Source organism: Phalacrocorax aristotelis, chromosome 10, assembly GCF_949628215.1.
Source record: "Phalacrocorax aristotelis chromosome 10, bGulAri2.1, whole genome shotgun sequence".
Lineage (NCBI taxonomy): Eukaryota > Metazoa > Chordata > Aves > Suliformes > Phalacrocoracidae > Phalacrocorax > Phalacrocorax aristotelis.
Genome location: NC_134285.1, coordinates 9,586,917 through 9,609,875, shown reverse-complemented (window position 1 = coordinate 9,609,875; position 22,959 = coordinate 9,586,917). Strand labels below are relative to the sequence as shown.

Genomic DNA, 22,959 nt, shown 5'->3' with positions numbered 1-22,959 from the left:
AACTCAGGTGTTTGTGTCAGTTGTTCATCTAGTCTAATGCTTGTATCTTCCAGTATTTCTTTTCTCTTTGTGCACCTTGAATTGTAAAAATGCCATCCAGATATATCCAAATGAATTCTTAATCCTTCTGGCAAAATATTAGGAAAGCATGGTGCATTGCACGAACAAATTCTACTAGAGATCTTTCAGTCCTTTTTTCCCATCTCCATTACTGGATGTTGGTGTTTGCGAGTCTCCTGCATGTCAGCTCTTGCTTCCCTAATCTAATCCTAAATGAATTAAAAAATGTCCTGAAATTGTTTGTCCTCTAAAGTCGTGGAGGCACGACTAAGCATTTTACGAACTCTGTTGCTGATTTCGAGAATTAGGTTTGTTCTGTCACTTTTATATATCCATTTTGCAAAAGCCTCTTCTGATGAGTGATCCTCCAACAGTTCCATTTCAGTTTCATAAGCAGCAAGCATGTCTATGGGCATAATTTCTGGTTTATTTTTTGTTTGCTTGTTTATTTAACGTGTCTTTTTTTCAATATATCATTTTCCTATCACTAGTGACTGAAGATTTCCTGAAGTGGAAGGCTTCACTAATAATTGCTTACATGTTGACTTCCAATAGTAAGAGGCTAAAATTATATATACTTTATAAAGAACTGTCTCTTTAAAAGTCAGGTCTTATTTCAGACAGATTGCTGGTGGCTCCAATTTCATGTTCAGGCTTCTTTGGCATTTCATTGGAAGGCTAGGGTGAAACTCCTTTCTATATATATAGTTTACTCTAAGCCCCTGCTAATAAGTTATTCCAATAGATTTTCTTTAATGGATTTTCATCTTCTTACAGTCTGTCTATGGTATTTTTCATTACTGTTTTCAACTGTTTAAATTACTAAATGTGTAATTCTCATAGTTCTTGTGATTTAAACAAAATAACGAGTGTGGGTGTATAAACCTTTCATAAGCTACTGCCACAAACCAGTTGTATTATACAGTAGTGTATAAAGTAGGTCAGAGTTTGTTTGCTGTTATGCTGAAACAACCAAGTCTCAAACCAGAATGTCCGTCCTGATTCTGTATTAGTGCACTAAGATGAGGCAAAACTGCTTCTGTTATCCAAAATAGATGGTAAAGATGTTTGAACTTAATGCATATATAAATAGGACAAAGGCCAATCCTCAGATGTCTGATGGGAATTTTGCAGATTTTGAGTATTTCACTCCCAGGAGTTGACCAAAACAGTAAATCCAAGTACATTCAAAGCCAGTGTTTCCTTTAGGCATCATCTGTGGGTCAACACTGCAACACATACATGATAAACTATGTCAAATGAGCTGCATTTCCAAGGAACATGGCAGCCAAACTAGTAGATAATGTCATTATAGTGGGAGTAGCAAGTTGAAAATAACAGTTGTGCTAACCTCTTCAGAGCAACCTCCACCTCACTTCCAAGGAAATTAATCACAGGCTCCACTAGTGCTTATTATTATTATTGTAGCGATGGTTATAGTGTCGTATGATTTAGAACATGCATGTGACTGAAGTATAGTTTAATCAGGTTTGCTCTGTGTTAAAAAATAAGAGTAATGAGACTGAAACATAGTGCTAACAAATGCAACTGTCCTGACAGTAGAAACCACGTGACCTATATAGATAGAAACTGTAATACTAGAAATAAGTGAGATATGAGAATTTTTAATTTTTTGGCTTTACACTGTCGTAGCACTTAAGGGCCTCAGTTGCTCTATGTCTTAGGACTTACAACAGGAGCTGATGTTTTAAAACTATATGAAATACTGTGATCATGCTGCCAATGATCATGATTCTGTTACTTCTATTTAAATCTTATGTTGCACCTCCTTAAATTAGTGATTATGCATTCTTTGTAGATAATTTTAATTAACACAAGGTGTTTGTAATTTTCATGGGAGCCGAATGCAGCCTTCTGTGAGAACAGTTTTCTTGGCTCTGCCCTGAGACTGGCAGCAGTGCACAGTTGCAATCGCCACTGCATAACTGGCATCCTCAGGCAGTTTGTTCTGCCCACTTATATCCAAATGCCTTTCCCCAGCATGCAGGAAAACTGTAAATAAAAAGAGATGGTCTCTACTGCAGTAGAATCACATGTCTGCAGTAGTAGGAATCTGCCAGCATTACTGCACAAGTGACCAGGGACATAGAGGGATAAAATGGAAACTGTACTGGTAAAGTTCAACTTTTATTTTTTTAACATGCAACTGAAAATAGAAATAGGTCTACTAAACAAATGATAGGACTCCTAAGACTGCAGTGGTTAAAATTCAGCATATGAGTGGCGTGGCTGCAAGCTAGTTGTTCATATTGACATTTACACTGTTCATTGCTTTTAGATATGTGTTGTCTGAAAGAAATGGGCTGGATTATCACCTAGTAGAAGTTGTTCTAAACTTAATGGGATCTATGCTAATATACAAACTAAACACCTTCTTTAGGCGTTTCAAAATATTTAAGCAAGTTAGTTCAGTTTGAGGTTCAGCCTGAAAAAAAATTTTCCAATGGGAATTTCTAGTGAAAAGACTTAGCCAGGCAGCTTCTTTCCCCATCTCTCCAGCTTACCTGAATCCTGAGGACATCTTACTTTTCTGCCTGCATAGGAAGCAAGTATATGTCGAAACCTATATAAATAACTGCCTGAAATCCGGATTCATGCTGACAACCTCTGCTTCCTGGGTAGTGTGATGTGATTTGCAATTGTTATGCTTAAGTAACACAGGTTATGATAAGACATGGACGCTCCTGACTAAAAGCACTGCTAGCAGCTACCTAAAATACCTGCTCATTTTAATGTGAAACAGTATGTGTGAGCCCTGAGATTTTTGAACTTCTTGCAATTTTTATGAAATATTTGCAAAGGCCAGCCTCATTAGATTGAGGATTATTAGATAAAATTAAATGCAATAGTATTTTGTATATGGGACATTGGATTAAATATCCCATGTGACTATCAATCACTTGGATGTTCTTCATTACCAGCTGTACAAATTAAAGCCCTAAAATCCAGAAGGGTCTTGTGCCAGCAAGGCACTGGGCACATATTGCCTTGACCATTGTAGAACACAGGGCGTATCCTGCCACTGCAGTCTTATTCTGGGATTCTAAGGTATTGTCTGTGTTCCTTAGCATCATACATCACTTTTCCTGTCTGTTTTCTATGAGCTGAGATCTTCCAGGTTGGTAGTACATTGAGCACAAATTAGCACGTGGGCTTGTTGCAGGCCCATATTCTGGGTACATACCAAGAGGATTTTGTTTGCTGGTTTTCATTTGTGTGTCTTGGAAGGGTAGCTAAGCTCTTCTGAAACTGCGTGTATAAAAGGGGATATTTTTTTTTTTTGTTTATTTGGCCTTCTTTGCCTCTAGCATAACTTTTATATATAAATCTCCCAGCAAACTTACTTGCTGTGAAAGGTGTAGATGCATCTTCTGAATTGTAGGGAGTAGAAAAACCGATTTTTATCTTTATAAGTTAAAAGGCAGTTTGTAAACTATTAAAATATTAAGAACAGACTATGACAGCTGAAATCACAGAAGTAGACTGAGGAACCAGACTGTTGTATCAGCAGAAGAAAAACATTAGGTTAATCTGTATTACAGCACTCTGAAAGAATACAGAGCTTTGAAAACAGCTTTCACTAGTGGGTGGGACATTTTGCTTTTATGTAGAGCTTTTGTTCATTTAGAATTGTTTACTCCAGCAAGCAACCCTGTGCTCTTTGTTTGACTGATTTTTCCCATTTGGCAGACCCTTTGCAATCACATGGACAACATTCTTCTTTCCACTGAGACATAGAAAAACTATTCTTTATTGAGCTTGCTTGTTGTCCTAAATGACAAAAATATATTTATATACTAGGTGAATTTTATGACTTCATCACTGACTTCTAATTGAAAAGTCTTCAAAGCAAAAACCTCAAAGAGCTGCTTTCATTTTTTTTGAACAATCTAATAACTTCTTACTAGCAAACAACTCTGCCCTCAGCCACACATGCACAACTCCCACAGATGGCACCGAGAACTGCGTACAAGCATCTGACTGCTGAAGCTGTGTCAAAGCAAAAAAATGCCATGCATAGATAAAATAGGTCTTTTGGGTTGGGTGTGGGATTTTTATTTAGCTTTTTATCGAACAACAGAGTAGATGCTGTGGAAGTGTAGATGTTTTGGAAAGTTAAGTATTTAATGTTTTCTTTTGTATGGTTGCAGTGGGAAGCAAAATGGAAGACTCAGAAGAGCATACAGAAAATCATTCAACAGCTCAACTTTAGTTTTCTCACTGACATCACAATACAGAGCTCACGGACTAAACTTTGTGGTACTGATATAGAAACACTCTTAGCATTACAGTTTTACATGTTGAGTTGTTGTAACTCAAAAGGAGATTATGTAAGAACCGAGCATGCCAAGACAAAATTCAGTCCTAGTGTAAGCAAGCACAGTTCTGTTAAAACATATGGAATTCTGCACATTTAGCCAAAAACACAGACTCAAAATTTATCTTGTATCCTGAATGCTCACTTGCAAGCTTTTCTGACAGGAATAAAACTCTGGATGAAATAAATAGGGTTACACCCCTACGCAGGAAAGTGTTAAAACTAAGGCAAAAATCTCCATTTAGTATAAACTGGTCTTCTGCAGAGCTGTGACAATTTACAAAAATCCAGGCTCTTGTTCGTAACAGTCTAATTTTCAGAAATGCTGTGCCTCTGCAATTCCAACTGAAAACGATGAGAGCTAGGGTTGCTCTGCATTTCTGCAGAGGGGGAAAAAAGTCAAAGGCTCTTTTGTTATCACTTAGCACATGTGCTGGGAGAATGTAAAACCAAAATCACAGTGATAGCATTTTAGTGATCTTGTGCATGTGTACTTACTTACATAAGGTGCAAAAAGAAAAAAAAAAAATCAGATGGGGCCCACTGCTAAGGAACCCTCATTTTTTTTTTAATGTTATGCGTGACAAGACTGTCCTATTTTGGCCTTTATAGTTTCACTATTAGAGAAGATATTTGCAGTTCTACTACTCTTTCCATACAAGGCAAACAAAGGTCTAGTTGTTCTGAATGAAAGTGTGCGAAAACATGGATACCCTGTAGCTCTTGCTGTGGTTCAGTGTGCATTTCTCCCACCACTTACACAGGCTTTGTCTTCACTGTTATACCAATACCCACCCCTCTTTTTTTAATTTGTTGGTGATGCTGGTTGTTGCACCAGGTCAGGAAAAATCAAACCATTTGAAGAAAAAAATCTCTAAACCTGCATTTTTCAACCCCAGCTGTATGATCCTAGCCACTTCCTTTTCATAAGCACTAGCAATTGAGCCAGTACAGGAAACAGCTGAGCCAACTGGAAAAAAAAAATACCACTTGTAGTGTTAAGAGTTTGGCTGCTCAGCTCCTTGACTGGCTCACCGTGGGTCTGATAGGTGCCAGAGCTAAGGGTAGATGTGGGCATGTGGCCAAAGGTGGAGGAGTGTGCCCTAGCCTCTAGGAGCCCCTTTCCTTAGTTAACTTAGCTTATATTGCAGAATTGCACCCACAGTATCACCACAGGACTATGGTGTCTGTAGCACCATTAGTTTGCTGTAATGGAAAAATTTTAGGTGGATTTTAACACCAAGTTAACACAAACATTGTAAGTAAATAGTAAAGCCTTTATTCTCGTTAAGAACAGCATTTTGAAAATAAAACATTTGCCCATGCTTTACAACCTTTGTAGTTTTGTATATTTATGTACAGTCATCATGGTACACATTGATTGTCTTGAAAGTCCTTGAAAGATGTACTTAATAAGATACCAGTATGCAACAATCAGCGGAAAAAAGGGTATGTTATAAAACACACATTAATACATTTAATAAATATATATTATCTATCAAAAATGAGCTTTAGCTCTCATCAATTAATAAAAAGCACCTGCTTTGTAATCCTGTAAGTTGGTAGAATCGTCCAATTGTTTTATTATAAAAGCTACAATGCTCCCTTTTGCATGGCCTTTGGTTAGACCCAAGGAATCAAGCTCAAACAAAGCTAAGATGCCCATGTTTAGTCTAAAAACAGAAACATCTAGTTCTATAGCATTTCATGTACCTTGTTTATAGAAACTGTATGTATTGAGAATGTTCTTCTGAAGATGCTACATGTTTTCTGGCAAGTGTCAAACACCCTCAACTCATCTGAAAGCAGGACAGTATCTGTAAAATATGGCTTTCTTCCAGCCACTGATCAAAAGCCAGTTATTAAAATTTTGTTTTGGAAATAGTTTTTCAGATGCTTTACAATTTCATTTTTCTGCAGAAACATGGAAACACCATGAGCATAACACCATCAAGGGATAACATGGTAGCTTTTATAGTATAAAAGCTAATTATAATTAACTGAACTGCGAAAGGCTTGTGCTTACTTATGTTGTTCACAGATGCTCTACATTCTGGATAGCTTTCATAAAAGGCAAAAGTAAACAATTTGTTTACTGTAACAAAAATATAAGTTAACATAAAGGTGCCTTTCTTCAAATACAGTTTTATTCGGGGCATTTTACATCACGCACTAGTGACTTAAAAAAAAAGTTGCTTATTACTAATTGCATAAAGTTGGAAAATAAAGACCCTCCTAATCTATTGCCACACCTTCAACACCACAAATTAAACCCAATCCTGCTAATTTTTAATTTTGTGAATAGCCCACATGACTAACCCAGTGAGGCTAGTCACGTGAGTAGCCGTTTGTAGGATCTGGCCATATCTTTGCATAAGGCCTCAAGTTCCAAACAACTTCATCAGGAGCAGGATTGGGAACTCTATTTATCAATTCAGTCACATCTAGAAAAAGAAAAAAGCGTTTCTTAAGATAACTATATCTTGTACAGATTTTGTCCAAGGTCTGTAAAATGTGTATTAGAATTCGTAAATCTGGTTGTAGCATGATAAACTTTTAAAAAGAAAGCTGTCCTACCATTTATGCCATGGTCATCTTATATGTTTTTGTAAAAAGAGTTTTATGAGGGTTTTTTTTAAATTGGTTTTTAAAAGCAAAATTCTGCAGGCAAGTGATGGTACTAGGTTTTTTTGTTTATCCAAATGATGCATCTTCTGGGTAACTATTATTATTTTAAATACTATCTTATTTGATCAAAGCTTTGCTTAAAGCAAGCAAAACGTATTTCTAAGTAGCTGGATAGCATGCAATATCCACCCCTACCCTACTTGATTACTAAGGCCTCTAGTTAGAAAAATAAAATAAGCAACCCCTAAAACAAGCACATGCTTCCTTTGCCTCGAGGAGGGAAGGGCAGGGGGGAGCTAACATACTCCTTTACTCATGCACAACAGAAAAACATCGCTTCTGGAAGAGAAGGGCTTTGAAATAGAATCCCATAAGATGATCATGGCAAGAATGGCAATATATATTTTTTCCATATATATACACATATATATCTGTGTGCAACACTTAGGGACTGGTCTTGCAGCCTCTGTACCTGTATATAGACCTACTGGTGTTGATGGGACTACTTGTGAGAGTACAAGTCTGCAGGACTAGGTTCCTAATTCAGTAGAAATGGAGGTACGTGAAAAATCAGGAAGACTCTTGAAAAATAAAAAGCTTGTCTGTCTTTTGCAGTATACAGCAAGTAACTTCTTTCTGAGAAGCTACTAAGCTATTCAGTTATTTGTACATTATATTTTTTTAGTTTGAAAATATATACTTTTATCACAGCATATGCAAAGTTTAATTGTTATATGTTTCCTATGCCCTCAAGTAAAAACAATTAGCTTTTAGTATCGAGGAAAGCTAAGATTAACATTGGCCAAACAGTGAGGATACAACGATGTTTTCAATGTCCGATATGTATTAAATGTTAAATAAAGGAATGATTGCTTAAACATAATGAAAAACCATGGTACAAACAATGGGCAATGGGAACCTTTTAAACAACCTGGAGAAAACAAAGATAAAAAGCTTTGAGAAAGTCTGCCTTATATCAACTCAAAAAAGCAGAGGGGCAGGGGAAGAGCAGGGAAGAAACCACCTTAAAAAAACCAAGAACAATAACAAACCACCTCCAGCATGGAAATTCTACTAGCTAGGCACTAAAATGCACAACCACATTTAAATGCACAAACAACTGCAGTCAAGGGGACTACTCATATGAACAGGGATTAGAAAGGGAGGTCTTGACCCTATCTGCTGCTGAGTTTCTCCTGAAAGGTGGCCAGTGCTTCTCAGCTGCCACCACTTTCCTGCTTGGCAAGATCAGCCCAACAGAAGAGGCCGGCTCGGACAGTACAGTGGGTTGCCTTTCATCCACCATCACAACTAACTCCTCCTGGCAAACCTGAGTCACGTTCTCTCCCCAGCTAAGTCTCTGCAAGAGTATATCCCTCCAAAGTTTCACATAATGGCTTCGTCTGTAGGAGACGTGAGAGCATACAGCTCTTTGCTCACACCCAGCCCTGAGGCTGGAATAATGGGGAATTGATCCCACGTGGCCGAGGAGAGCTGCCTCTGTGCTGGACCTATGCTTTTTCTCTCTGCCTCAATAAGCTCCATAACTCGCATGAAACGTGCGTAGACCTTTCATCCTCCAGAACTGCATTTCCTACACCAGCTTTTCACAGAGAAGAGTATCAGCCTACAGTGTAATGGTAATTTAGTTGCCACTGAGTGACAATGCTTGACTACACATGATGCTACGTGACTACAGTACAGCTAGATAATGAAGCAAACAAGGTACTTTTCATGACATTTGAAATGAAGGAAAAAGGAGCAAAATGGAGAGAAATCCTGCATGTTTTCACACTGTAGTGGCAATCTCTTGTGGCAACATGAATTAAGTGTAGGTGAGAGGAGGGTATTTTGCAAGCAACTGGCAACCAACCAAAAGAGGCTTGCCTTGCACACTAGTTACAGACAAGAGAATATCCGACATTTCAGAACACAACATCCCCCTCTTCCAATTTAAGGTGAGCCTACTTCTTTGTTAAATTAGATTCAGCTTCGGTTTTACAATTTTGTTTTTGCAATTATCTTATCAGTTCAATGGTGTTCACATTTAGACAAAATCCTCTAGGATTTTGAAAGGTCCTGGATGTTTTGTTGCTTTGTTCTGGTACTGTTACGGACTCCTCCCTCAAAGACACACTGCCAGGGAACATCTGCAACAAGGATTCTTATTCTCTACAGCCTACAGCCTTTCACCAGAGGTGTCGTCCAGTGTAACTTGGCGGAGCAGTTGGTATCTGGAAATAAGGATAATAAACCCATAACTGAGAGATCTAGTCTGTTCAAAAATCAGTGTTATCATGCTACACGTACATGACAGCTTTCCAGACAGTAGTTCCAGAGCAAAGTGATACAAAGAAACTCATCTTCCACCCATACAGTACATTTACCTCTTTGCAAAAGCCATGACTATATATACGCATTAATCTCTCATTTTACTATCTGATGTTCTCCATTAAGCTTCGTATCCACCTCAAAACAAAGCAAAACAAGCAAAACAAAACCCCCAAACAAATTCTCTAGCTCGTCATCCTTAAACTGCCTTTTCCCTGAGCTGCATATTCTACTATCAGAAAACATAGGCATAGATGAATCCAAGCATCAGAGGGATGCTATTCATTACTGACAGCAAAGGACAAGTCATTTCATTTTATTCAAGTTGATATATTTCCCACTGTCTTACCCACACAGAAGAATCCTCGTACCTAGTCCCTCTTGTTCACTAAAATCAACCAAAACTTTACTTACTTAAAAGCAAAGAGAGACCTGCAATCAGTTCTCGTTATTTGGTTTTAAATGTAGAGGTTGAGTTATGGAATCAGCTCATGATTCAAAATAAAGAAAGCCCAACTCACATGAGTATAAACTGGCTCATGGGTAGATTTTTAAGCAACATGTAGGTATGCATGAAAAATATGGGAATGAAAAATCTTCTTTTTCAACAGTATGCTTGCTATATGAAATTTCTTCACGTGCAAATTACACATCATGTGAAAAACATTCAGAAAGTCTGTTTGGCATCAAATCACTAAGCCATTCTTACAACAACTAGGCTGCAGAAAAACAGGTCTAATCAAAGAACGGCATGCCAAACTATCATCTAAGAAAGAAAAAAAATCAATGCTATTAACATTAAAATATTTTATATTCCTCTTTTATGAATCCCTTTCCCAGAGACGTACACATCTGTAACTTACAGAGAATTACATACATTTTACAAGAAAATGAAAGATACGTGAGAGACCACCACTATCTGCAACAATGCTTCTTATTTAAAGTAATGTACTGGCTTGTAAACATGTGTGACTCATTATCTTGAGAAAAAAAAATCAGGTTAGAAATTGTGTCATTTAATAGTTATATTAAATACCTCAACACAAATTTAATTTGAAAGTGCCACTGAATAGGTATGTAGTCTCACCAAAGACCTCTGTTCACTGAAGCTACGCTGCAAAATTTGAACAGCCAAGTAAAGAAATGTAAAATACTTTGTAATTACATCTTTTTCTAGAGGGAAGGGAAGCATTACATGCATACTTGCTGCCCAAGTTTTCATTTGTAGCTTTCCCCCCTGCTGCGAATAAGCTAAAAGGTTTTTCAATTAGTAGTGGTTGTATGTATCAGTGCATATCAAAGATTTCTTACATCATCACATTTTGATACTTACAGTCCCACCATTTAGCACAACTGCCATCTCAGTTGGCTGATAAACATTGCTTCTAAAAGGAGCACTAGGTCGGCTTCCCAAACTGCCGTTTCGAAATCCTGCCGTTCTTAGCGCTGCGTTCAGAAAAGAGAGATTGTTCTTAGGAACACAATCAATGCCGTGCATCTCCTTTGAAATCATAAAAGTATCTTGCTTCAAGTTTAGTGATTGGGAACTTTGCCACTGATCTTAACTTTCATGCTGCCATACCAGTTTTCACATTGCTTTTGAACAGCAGTTTTTCTTATATAGTTGGGGATGGATCTCAGAAGAATCAGTTTTACATAAAATTAGTTTGCTCTGGAATGGGAAAAAATTTCTTGGAACCAAATTTTGGAAGTTTGCTTAGTTTCATTTCAATAGGAGCTAAATGTCAATCACTGCACCTTTGATGTATCTTGCACAAAATATTTTGCAAAGTGCTTACTGTATTGGTCTGGATACTGTGGGGTTAAGTGAAACGGTATTTCATTTTGCTTTCTATCAAATTCAGAGGACGGATCCAAAACATTGCTCGAGCCAGCAAGCATGCTCACAACCCCCCTGAGTATTACTTCAGCATGACTAGCGTATAAGGATTTTCCAGATGTTTCAGATTATATTTACTCTGAGAAACTAGAAATATGAAGTAAATATTGCTTTCAAATAGCTTAAACATGGCAAATGACTGAAGCAAAAGGGAAGATACTGATTGTCCTTCTGAATGTTTATACCAGAAATACATCAGTCTCTCCATTAGTTTTAGCACAAGTTTGGATTCAAGACGTATATTCTGAATGAGAGAGATACATAGTTAGGGATATGCTTCCTTCTCTCTACGCCCAGGGCTTGGCACATACAAACTCTCTTTTTACTTCGGGGGTAAATAACGGCTTCACTGAATTCAGATGCGGCCAGGGAACAGAGCTCATTTATCCATGCGTCTTGCGTGGTTACAACGAGCAGTACTCATCTGTGAGCTGGTAAATAGAAACGCACCTAGTTCTGGCACCTGGGGCAAGAATTTGTCTTAAATTTAATTCCAATTACAATTCTACCCTCTCTGGCTGAACTTGTGAATGAGCTGAAGTTTACAAGAATTTCAGCATAGACTTTAATGAAGCCAGGATTTAGCACAGTTGCACCGTGTGGAACGAGATTTAAACGGATCCTACTGCCATATGCTGTCCTCTACCCACTGCTACTCCTCTCTCTGCGAGCTGTGCACAGAGATGAAGAACAGTATTGATTTAGCACAGAAATTTAGAAATCCAGCCCTGCAGATGCTCAATTGTTGACTTCAGATGCACACAGACCCTCACTTGTTCTGTATTTTAAAATCAGGTATTTTTGCAGAACACTGGGAGAACCAAAGATGAAAATGCCTCAACTAGAAGTATGTATTTTTTTATTTTTTATTTAACCGTCTCAGGGTCAGTAACATTCTGTCTTTGTAGTTTGGCTTCTTATTTTGTGTTAAGCACAAATTATTGCACTGGTATTTGCCAGTACATGTAAAGCAAAAAACCTCTTTATAATGCATACTATCATTAAAATATTTTCACATTTACACAAAATATTTACACAAAATTTCCATGGTCATTTCAAAGTTATCTTAAAGAGCCAGTAAATTAAATTTGATATTGCTTCATTTTCATTTTCCTTCCCTATTATGGTAATAAGTCTAAAACTCTTTTAACATGAAAATAAGAGACAAAGCTTGTGGACAAAACACTAATTTTGGGTTTGGTTTTTTTCCTCATACCATACCAGTTTTACTATTTTCCTTTGTATTTTTTCCATTACAATTAAATACATCTACTTGCATAGAGTATGTGAAAAAAATTAGTGCCGAGAAAATTTGAGCAAATCATAGTCTCCTTTTAACACATATTTTAAACTTCCTTAACTTTGTTTTTAGGCATTGGATCGGAGGGTGACTTGTAGTACTAAAAGTTATTAAATGAAATTCAGTGAGTACCAGAGCTGCTTAGGCTTGGATTTCTTGACAGCTGTAACATTCTACATTTCACATCCAGATTTTTCATGTGTAAGCAAATTCTCTTTGCCTTACAGAAGTTGCCCTGCTAGTGTGCACTGCACTTCCAGAGAGCACCAAGAACTCATTCAAGCTGCCTTTTTCCAGGGTTTCTATATACTTTACTAAGATTTGTACAAGATACAGGTATGAAAATAACTATTTTAAGTAGATATTTCAACTTATCTATCATATGACTATTAAAACCCCAGATTAGTATGTTGTTTAAATCATGTTTAAATAACCAACTTAAAAATAGTTTTGCTTTATTTATGCTTAATGATATTAGTGGAATAGAACAGCTCTTGTTGTTATACATAACTTGGAGCTACATATTTCTAAGAAAGAGAGAAACTAGGAGAACATATGCTTGTGTGAACCTATAGTTTAAAGGTTGCTCAGATTATTAAAATGCTGCTTTAAATCTTTAAAAAAAGAACTAAAAGAGAAAAATTACTAAATTACATTATACAAGTATTAATGGAAATAACAAGAATTATTGGAAAATATGTTTATCCAAGCACGTTTTCTATTTAAAGCTAACTACTTACGAAAACGAATATTACAGGGAACTAAGAGGTGTTTTCTGGTTATCATGTCTTCCAAAATTTTAACAACTAGTAGATCTTATGTTCTTAAACATCATTCTTAAGTATAATCGAAGCAAGTACCCTTCTTTTAATTTCCAAACTCTTAATGATGAATTCTTGAGTTGAGGTTAATTAATGAATAAAAGAAGAGAACATTCTCTACATACCTGCAGAGAGCCAATTGCTAATAGATTCCAGGTGCTTAGCCACTGACAACCATCAGTACTGTGATCTGACTTCAATTAACGCTTCAGCAGCTGTAATATGTGACTTGAATATTATTACCTGTATTTACTTTAAGTCTCTCCATACTAGGAAGTTTTATCTCCAAACCCTGTTGTCGTAAGTCTGTACTTAAAGAACCACTGCAGAGGAATAATGAATCTGTTTTGATTTATTAAAAATGTATGTATCCTTCTCCCACATGCCACAGGAATAGGAATGACATGCATTTATTATGATAAACATTAATAAGGGCTTCAGACAAGGCAATATATTTTGTATTGTACTGCGTAAGATTCAGATAGATTAAAACAGAACATAAATTGCACTATACCAGACACTATAATGATTTTTCATACATCTATCCATTTCACTAAAAACTTCATCACTGAATGATTAGATCAAAAAGGAGCTTCCAGTTCTTTTTTAATATATGCATGAATGGGAATAATACAGAGTGAAAGATCCAATTTTGTTCTTAGATCTGCCTTAGTCAGAAATAGCTCCACTGAAACCACTGGTTACCTTACTATGAAATTAAATTAATGGGGGATGGAGGACTGTAAAGAAAAAAATATGAGTGCTTTTACAGTCCATCGTGAAGCTGCCTCTGCCGCTCTGCAACGTTAGTAATAAACAACCATTCTTTTATCCATGTGATTTTTTGTTTGTTTTACCAGTGCCCTTGGTATAAACTCACAGAACTTAACTCCTTTCTGTTCAAAGCTTCCATATTAGGAGACCTTTAAAGTTCCTGCTAACACGCTTAGAGGAAAAATGCCTTCCTGACCTGACAGCGTGCAAACAACAGGGCTATCTTCCTCCATATCTGGTCTATATCCAGAGGAAACATCAAACCCAGAGGAAATCAAAGATACGTAAAGATGAATTGGCAGGTGAAGTATCTGGACAACGTGCCCCAAACCTTCTACTGGCTGGGATACCAAAGTCCTCTTCTCAATTAGAGGGAATAAAAAGCAGTTTGGCTAGTACTGAAATCCTTTATCCAACTGTGGGACAGCACCAGACCACAACCTGCGCTATGAGCCTGCACATCGGGCTCGTACTTTCCACCACCAGCCAGATAAGCATCCCTGTGTATTTTCTGGTACGGGTTAAAGGTTCAGCAATGGTTTGGATCTCTTAAGCTAACAGTCGTTGCTGGCCTTTCCAGTAATCGCCCAAAACCGTTTTCATCGCAGATTTTAATGATGTGTCATCACACATTGTTCTATGTCACCAAACAGCTATGACAAGGACAGCAACCATTACCTGGAAACCTCTATCTATGCGTACTCTGTTCAGATGTTAAAGCTGTCAGAACAAAGACTGTCTTTGAACTTGTCTACACGCCACTTTGCATTTTTTTCCCTCCACAGTGTCACGAAGTGGCACTAAATCCCATTTTCATGGAAATACAATTAATAATTATTTTCCTGCTCAAGAGGCTGAGCATTTTCTAACACAGAGCACTTGCTTGATTTTTTTCTTGCGTTTTTGGAAAATATATCATATTAAATGTTAACCGATAATGACCAAAAAGTGTCATTTAAACTATTTTTACATAGAGGTGGTTTTTTTCCACAGTGAATTTTTTTGGCTTTCAGTGTTGGCTTTGCATTTGAAATTGTTCAGTTTTTCAGTGAAAAAACATGCAGAAGAATCATTTTAACCAAAGACGTTGTTTTCTGTATTGCTTTTTTTTTTTCATTTCCCCCCCACTAGGTGGTATCTTAATGAAAATTGTGAAAAGGAACAATATGTAGTGTGAAAAACAGGGCATTTGTAATGAACCTTGTTTTGAACACCTGAAAAATGTCTCATACAGATGATTTTCTTGGCTACTACAGAAAGATACAGTCCTCTATAGTAAATTCTTACCTGCATTATGCTCATCCATTGAAAAGGCTTTATTTTCCATATAGCTCCGAGGAAGCTGTATATCTTCCTCAAAAGCAGTTTCACGCATCCTTGGCTGTGAAGTATCAAAATAATTGGGAGTGTTTTCCTGCTGTGATGGAAGGATGGTACAGTGGACCTCTGGGATGGCATGAAAAATAACAAACACCCAACCACTGGACACCAGTGCAATAGCAAGAGTGGGATCACTCCATTTGTCTCTTCTCTTTAGCTCAGCATTACCAAAGAGGTACATAGTCATCCAGGCTACCCAAATCAGAATGGAAAAAAAAAGTGTTATAATGAGGCATACTCCGTTCTTCTTCCATTTCTTAAACTTTCCACAGAGAGTGAAAAGAGAAAATCCCATGGTAAATACCATCAGGAACATAACATAAATCAAAGCCATAGCAAAATCCATTGGTTCATAGCTGCAGGCCAACTTGTTATCTCTGACAATTGTCAGTATTAACCACTCAGTTGCAATAATGACCTGAACGAGCATCAGGCAGATTGCCACACCAGCTAGATGCCAGCCAGACGGACTCTTCCCATGTCGAACTAGTCTACGAAGTCTCCAGGCTTGAGCTAGCAAGCACGAGAAGCACAAAGCAAAGATAACTCCCCACAGAAATCTTCGGGTAGAGCACACCATTTCATCTTCTTGTATTATGAAAGCAAATGTCAGCCCGAACAGTCCGAGAGTCCCAAAAAGAAAGAGGAAGTGCATTCCCAGGGGGCTCTTCTTCTCCTTGTCCTTGATGAAGGGCAGCCTCACCAGCAAAATCAGCATCAGCAATAACGTTGTCAGCGCACCTGCCCCCGCAACTGCCTCCACTACTATTCCCCAAATGGCATCCAGGTCACACAGGTAAACGTACTGAGGGAGAAGATCCAGTCCGCACCCTCTAGATGTACTTGAGTTTTCGGAAGAGCCATAGCTGATCACGAAGAGGAGGAAGAAACCAATGGCTGGGTAGGTTTTCATTTTTCTGTCTGAGACAACAAAATATTTGTTTGTTTAGCTACAGTTCACTTTGGAGGGTTTCACAGCAATTGGAAGCACAGTTTGCTTCAATAGCCCATGACATCTGTTTTTTTGCACTGGATTTGCAGTTGGCAAAGCCTACCCCTGGTCCCCTTTGCCGCCCTCCCAGAAAGCTCCTTTTGCCTGTTGTACTCAGAATGCAAACTGACTCCGCGTGCACGGATTGAAAACATTTCCAAACACTGCCCCTGTACATACCCTAAAACACAACCAGAAGAAATTATGTATCCTGTTGCAAAATAATACATTATCTATGGTACTTTATTGTTCAAATTTGGGTACTTAAAGTGTGTGTAAATTGCACGGGGCCTGATGCAAGTGTAAGTTGTACGACTGTTTAATAGCCTTGCTCCTTTTACTGGAATAAAGGCAGAGTCAAAACCACTTTTTTTTTTTGTTAAAGGATAGAGCAGTCCCAAGAAAACAAACGTGCTTTTTTTTAAAAAGGGAAATCTCGTTTTTGTGCTTGGTCCATAGGCAGTTGTAATATCCACTCCTTTCATCCTCTTCCAAAGCCCAGGTATTAGACTGCATTTGCAAATGGGAATGGTTGGCTAGAGAAATCCCATCTTCTGTAACAATGGCGCACACATGCAGTGTCATCAATCAACTAATCAAAAATGAATGACTCGTGATTCTTAGCAAGTTGAAAGCTATTCAAAGGAAACAAACCACAAAAAAATCTGAGCATCCCTTTCCCCGATCCAGACTGCAAACAACAGTAAACTCCAGGAACACAACCTGTCCCACTCGACCATCAGCACCAAAAGCCTGGACAAATTCCAATTTAGTTTTAGGAAGAACATGGGTCAGGTGCTTTACAAGGATATATGTTATGGCATTTGCTTTTATTAAGTAAAGCAGGTCAAAGGAGAATTAGAAATGCAAACTTTAAATGAACAATCTGCCCCAGCAATAGCTGCCCTGTAAGAGCAGTCTGAAGTAAACGCTCCATGCACCAGATATGAAATCTGACGCCGTTAACCTTCACTTGCATAGTTGGTGCTGCAGGTTCCAGCAGGATTATGTTCACTGATGCGAGCAACATGCCTAGGTGAAAATGTTCAGAGTAAGACTTCCATTTGTATGGTATGACCATATGGAAGAAAAGCATCATATAAACAGGCAATAATGTTAGTCACCTAGCTCACGTGACGTGGTTAAGATAGAAAGCGAGAAGCAGAAAAACTATTGGTAGCTCTTTTGTAAGCTAGAAATACAGCCCTAAATGATTACCTATCTGAAGATATTTCATAAATCAGAAATGCATTTAATAAAAACATCCAAAATTTTAATGAGATCTGAAAATGTTTTAAGGTAATGGTGCGGTGTTGTTGTAGTGAACATGATTGGTCATAACTGATACAAAAATTATAGACTGTCCGAAAATTGTAGAGTCTCTTACAGCTGAGAACTATGGGTTTTCTTCTTGTGCATTACAGTCCTGTAATGATCAGAGTTAAATCCTGAGGATCTCAATCTTCGAACTAATGTTCATTCCCCTTTCACTGAATAATGACCAATGCCCATTTTCAGCCTCTGCTAGGAGACAAATGATAGAAATTACGCTGTGTCCTATTACAGGCACCAAGACAGCAAATGCGCTAATATAAATGTGTAATGACTTTATGGTCTTCATTCGTGCAACAGACAAAAAAAGCTTAATACAAAACTTCATCTCGGAAGTGGAAACTGTGACAAATAATGTGATCTGGGATTGGACAAACAGGAAAGGGGTCATCAATGATCTTTGCCTGCCCACAGAAATCACAGTATCCTTGCACTGTTGAAAGGGCTAAAATGTTCTAATCATGCAATGACCTGCAGCTAATGACCAATGGTATTTTTTTTCTACCTAGCTGTAATTTACTTTATGGTGAACTGGTAGACTATTTACTTGTTTATATCTGATTTGTATAACAGGTTTTTCAATAAGTCTGTCACAACTCTCACATTAAGAACACTGACTTTACAGACAGAAAACTAATTGTCAGTGAAATACATTCATTTTTGTATTGAATATGGTTACACTCAATGAATCGCCTTGCCCTGTGAGTACATAACTAACTATAAGGAAACATTCTTAAGGTAATTTTGCAATTCATTCTAGGAACACATGGTTCCTACTTCAACTAGTGCATTTACTCTTTAGGATATCCAAAATGTTAAAAAAGTGTGAAGTGGTCATTACCTGCTGACACAAAGGGAGGAAAGCCACTAGGAACTGCTAGAGCAATACTGCAAACCACTGCTACCAATTTCAAGAAGCAGGAGGTCATGTGGAAAATTATTCAAAATTCATTCTAAATGTCTCCCAACCTGGAAACAATAAACAGCCCTTAAGTGAGGATCATATTAATTTTCCACTCTCCTATCACTTACAAATTATTATATGTCTGTACTAAATTGGTTTCAATACCAGCTTTGTTTATTAGCTACTCTCCAAAGACGTGGGGGGTAATGAATTAAGCGCAACTATCTCCAGTTCTAAGATATTTTCCAGTTTTCTGGTTACTTTATTCATGTCATGTAACCCTCATGTGATTGAGCTATTCTAGGACAGTCTGTTTCCATGGAGATTGTGCTGCATGGGTAAGCAGTCATATTGTCAGCCCATCATTTGTTTCCTCTTCCTATTTGGGGGGGGGGTGGGGTGGGGGGTAAGGGAGGGTTAGTGAATTTTGAGTACAAAGAAATAGTTTCTCCTGGAATGGGAAATTAAGCTGTGGCAAAATATATTGATAATTCAGACAAAAATATATATTCAGAAACACCGAGATGTCCAACTCAAGAGGAGTTTTCCCAAGTTACTCCCATTTGTGAAATTAGTTTTGAGAGACTGATGGAAATAAACAGCGGTTCTCTTAGAAATCTCCTGGACAGCTATAGTATTGACCAAGAAATCTCTAGGACTGCTGACAGGTATTCTTGGCACGAAATCATATTCTTACCAAGTGTCAGTAATTCTCGCAGAACGGTAAGATCCTGTCAACACCATAGCTTGCAAGCAGGGCTTGGAATCTCCAAACAAGGAATCTTTTTCTCACCAGCTCTAGCAATATAGCCATGTTTGCAACTGGTTTACTATGCATTTCTGCCTGGATAGGTAAAAACTGGCAGCATTAATAACCAACCCCTATGACAATACCAGCCAAAATCCTCTTTCTAGCACTGGTACTCAGCACTGAACGCAGACAGCTGTACAGACAAGGGAAAATACTGCATACATACACACTGCAAACACACAAGTTTGGCAAGGGAATACCACAGCTTTAGTTGAAACCACAGAGTCAATAAATTTAAAGGAAAACTAGAAAGTCTTTTTGTCAGAAAAGTTGTTTTGGAAAAGTATATCAATATGGGGTTTTTATTAAAAAAGTGTCTTCCTCAAGCCCGTGCTGTGGGTAGAATGGCAGAGTCCCATGTCTCTTGAGATTATGTAGTAAAATCTTCCATCTGCACATTATCCCCAGTAGTTACCTAAATCAGTAACTGTACAGGAATAGTATTTTTACCTCTTTATGTCTAGATTAGCTCTTTGCAAAGTTACGCAACCTCACGGCATTAACAATAACACTCTCTGACTGGCACTTCTATTACCAGAGAGCAATGGCAACAGTAATATGGAAATGTCACTGAAACGTTCCAACACGGGTATAGTAAGTGGCACCAATATATCCCCGCAGGGTTGAATGGAACTGTTCATACAGAAGGAAATCACCTTGAGATATTTTTTTTTGTTCCCAGATCCCCCTCCAAAATTGTATTTTATTACAAGTAGTAAAGCCAACATACCTGAACCCAGAGCAATCACGAACACTTAAAATTAATCAATAAGCCTTAGACATTTCAGGGAGAAGCAGCAAGTGATTAGCAGGACAACTTCCAAACCAAGTCCTCAATTTTTGGTCCAAAAATCTGCTCTCAATGACAACAGGAATAACTCTACTGTTTTCAACAGAGTGAAGTCCCCTGCATTATCTGGTGTAGAATCACTACAGAAATGGCAGGCACAAAGCTGCCCCAGCGGGTACGAAGTACAATTACAAGCAACTAAGCAGAAACAGAAAATCTCACAGCTGTCATCAAAAACTTGTCATGGTTAAAAATCAGTGAGGCTAGAAGCTCATTAGCAATAGAGCTAAAGTCTTCTGACCAAAGATTGCAAACACCTCTTATCTGGTCAAAAAGGTACAGCTGTATGCTGCTAAAGAATATATATAAAGAATAAATCTGTGACCATGCAAAAATTTAAGGTTAGGCTATTCACAGTTAGATGCACTATCTGTTCCCCTTTTCAGAGTCCTGCTGTTAATCAACTGATAGAGGAAGATGTATCCAATCACAGAGAAGAAAAACAATCTAGTAAATAAAAGCAATAGTAGCAGAAATAGTACCCTGCTCTGCCACACATAGGCAGAAGACTGGTTCACTGTACAATTTCCGAAAGAAAACCGCCCCCACCACGAAGTGTTGTGGAGGGATGCTAGTGAGTGAGGAATTAATCACAACACGGGATCTCTGCCAGCTCCTTTTGATCGGATGTGAAGAATGAGCTTCAGGACTGATAACAGAGCAGCAACAGCCAAGCTGAGATGAGACTACTTGAGATGTATTTCCAGAATAATAATTAATAGTGCAATTGTGCTTTGTATGCAAAAGTACAGCAGTGATTTAGACATCCCCCTGCATTAGGATAATACACATCATGCTACATACAGCCTCAGGGTTCCAGAAAGCAAGACCCCACTCCAAAAAGGACACACAGAAAAAGTACTGTTGCTATTTAGAAATACTTTGCAAAGCTGAATATTAGATGAAATTATCTTTCTAACGTTCGAGGTGCTCAGTTTCCTTTGGTCAGAATCTGTATATCACCTGTGTCTCGATACTTCTGACTATCGTGCCTGATGTTCACTATACTACTGACAGCAATCAATGATAGCAATCCATGTTTTTCTTTCCTTCGCTAGTTCTCAGACCGTTTCTATTCACGTCACAGCCTCATAACAGATGGGTTTTCTCCACCTGATTTCTGATGCAACGAGAGAACACCTCGACACCGATATTCACAGCTGGTACGTAGCAAGCGTATCACCGACAAAACAGATACTGAGTACTATAGCGACAATAACCAACCTAGGTGTTTAGGTTCAGCACGGTGAAAATCTTGTTAGCCTTGGGATAAACATTAGGTCAGGTGTAAACAAAGGGTTCACATCAGCGCTAAATCCTACCGCTGTTTGGCTTTGGGGAGACGTAATCGAGAGACAGGGCTTTTTATGAACTAGAGAGAAAACTAAGGCTGCGCAGCCCTGCCAGGGGCTGCACTGCGCCCGGCGCTGCGCACCCCGGCCCCGGCGGGGGCTCCCGGCCCCCCGGCCCCGGCCAGCAGCCGCGAGGGGCCAACAGCAGGGGCGCCCCCTCGGCCCAGGGCCCGGCTCCGCCGCGGAGCGAGCGGGGGAGCAGCCGGCGGCGCCCGCCTCTGCTGCGGCCGCCCCCCGGGCGCGTATGGCGCGGGTGCGGAGCCGGGCAGCCCCTCCTCGCAGGCCGGTACGCAGCTGCCTCCCCGCCGGTCCCCTCTTAATCCCCCTGCAACCTCCTCCCGTGCGACGGCCATCCCGCTCCAGCCTCCCTCCTCCTCTCTTTTGTCCCTTCGCTCGTGTCTCTCTCCGGTTTCTTTTCCCAGTCTCTCCCCCCCATCCCCTCGCTGAACTCCTCTACCCCCCTCGCCGCTCTCCTTCCCCGCTCCCGCCGCTCAGCGCAGCCCCCTGCTCCAGCCCCCCCGCCCTGCCCTATATCGCATCTAATCCCCCGCCGGGACTCCCATACCCAGCCCGTTGTCTGCTCGCCGCCGCCGGGCTCCTTCTGCGGGCAGCGCTCGGAGCGGAGCCGTCCGAGCGGCTCCATTGTGCCCCCCCGCCCGCAGCGCTGCGGGACCGGGGCCGGGGACCGACCGACCGGCCGGCCGGTCGGCCGTCTGTCCGGCCGTCGGTCCGTTCCCCCCGCTCCCTCACTCACCCGCTGGCTGCCGCGGCCGAGGGCGGCGGGGCAGCTCTGTCCGCCAGCCCGCCCCAAGTCACATCCCGGCACCGGCGGCGCGGCGGCTCCGCGGCGGGGAGCGAGGGCAGCGCCGAGCCCCTCCGCGGCGGCGGCGGCTCATGGAGCGCCTGCCCCGGTGCGGTGCCGTGCGGCGCGCTGCCCGCCGCCCCACTGCGCTACAGCCCCGCGGCCAGCCCCCTCCCACCGCCCCGCCCCGCCCCGCCCCGGCACGGCTCGGCACGGCTGGGCTCGGCTCGGCTCGGCTCGGCACGGCCGGGCGTACCCCCGGGCGTCCCGGCAGCGCGGGGCTGCTCTGCCCCCGGGGAGGGAGCGGCGGGCACCCACACGGCGAGGGCGTGCAGGCACGGACACAGCGCTGCGTGTGCAGCGTGGCACGTATACGCCTCTATA

General features: G+C 40.0%; 2 protein-coding genes across 2 annotated transcripts in view; one reads left to right on the top strand and one right to left on the bottom strand.

Moving 5' to 3' along the window:
• IQCK (IQ motif containing K) overlaps nucleotides 1-5,732 on the top strand; it is a 45,114-nt gene extending 39,382 nt beyond the window's left edge. Inside the window, exon 9 of the mRNA XM_075105141.1 lies at nucleotides 4,233-5,732. Coding sequence (XP_074961242.1) covers nucleotides 4,233-4,294 — 62 coding nt within the window. The 3' untranslated portion in view covers nucleotides 4,295-5,732. The remainder of the gene's footprint in view (nucleotides 1-4,232) is intronic.
• On the bottom strand, nucleotides 5,656-22,726 carry GPRC5B (G protein-coupled receptor class C group 5 member B). The gene is made up of 4 exons (XM_075105138.1): nucleotides 22,528-22,726; nucleotides 15,441-16,454; nucleotides 10,692-10,804; nucleotides 5,656-9,261 (listed from the first exon to the last, which is right to left on the bottom strand). The coding sequence occupies exons 2-4, from the start codon at nucleotides 16,444-16,446 to the stop codon at nucleotides 9,217-9,219; spliced, it is 1,164 nt and encodes a 387-aa protein (XP_074961239.1). The 5' UTR covers nucleotides 16,447-16,454; nucleotides 22,528-22,726; the 3' UTR covers nucleotides 5,656-9,216.
• Between the last annotated feature and the right edge of the window lie 233 nt (nucleotides 22,727-22,959).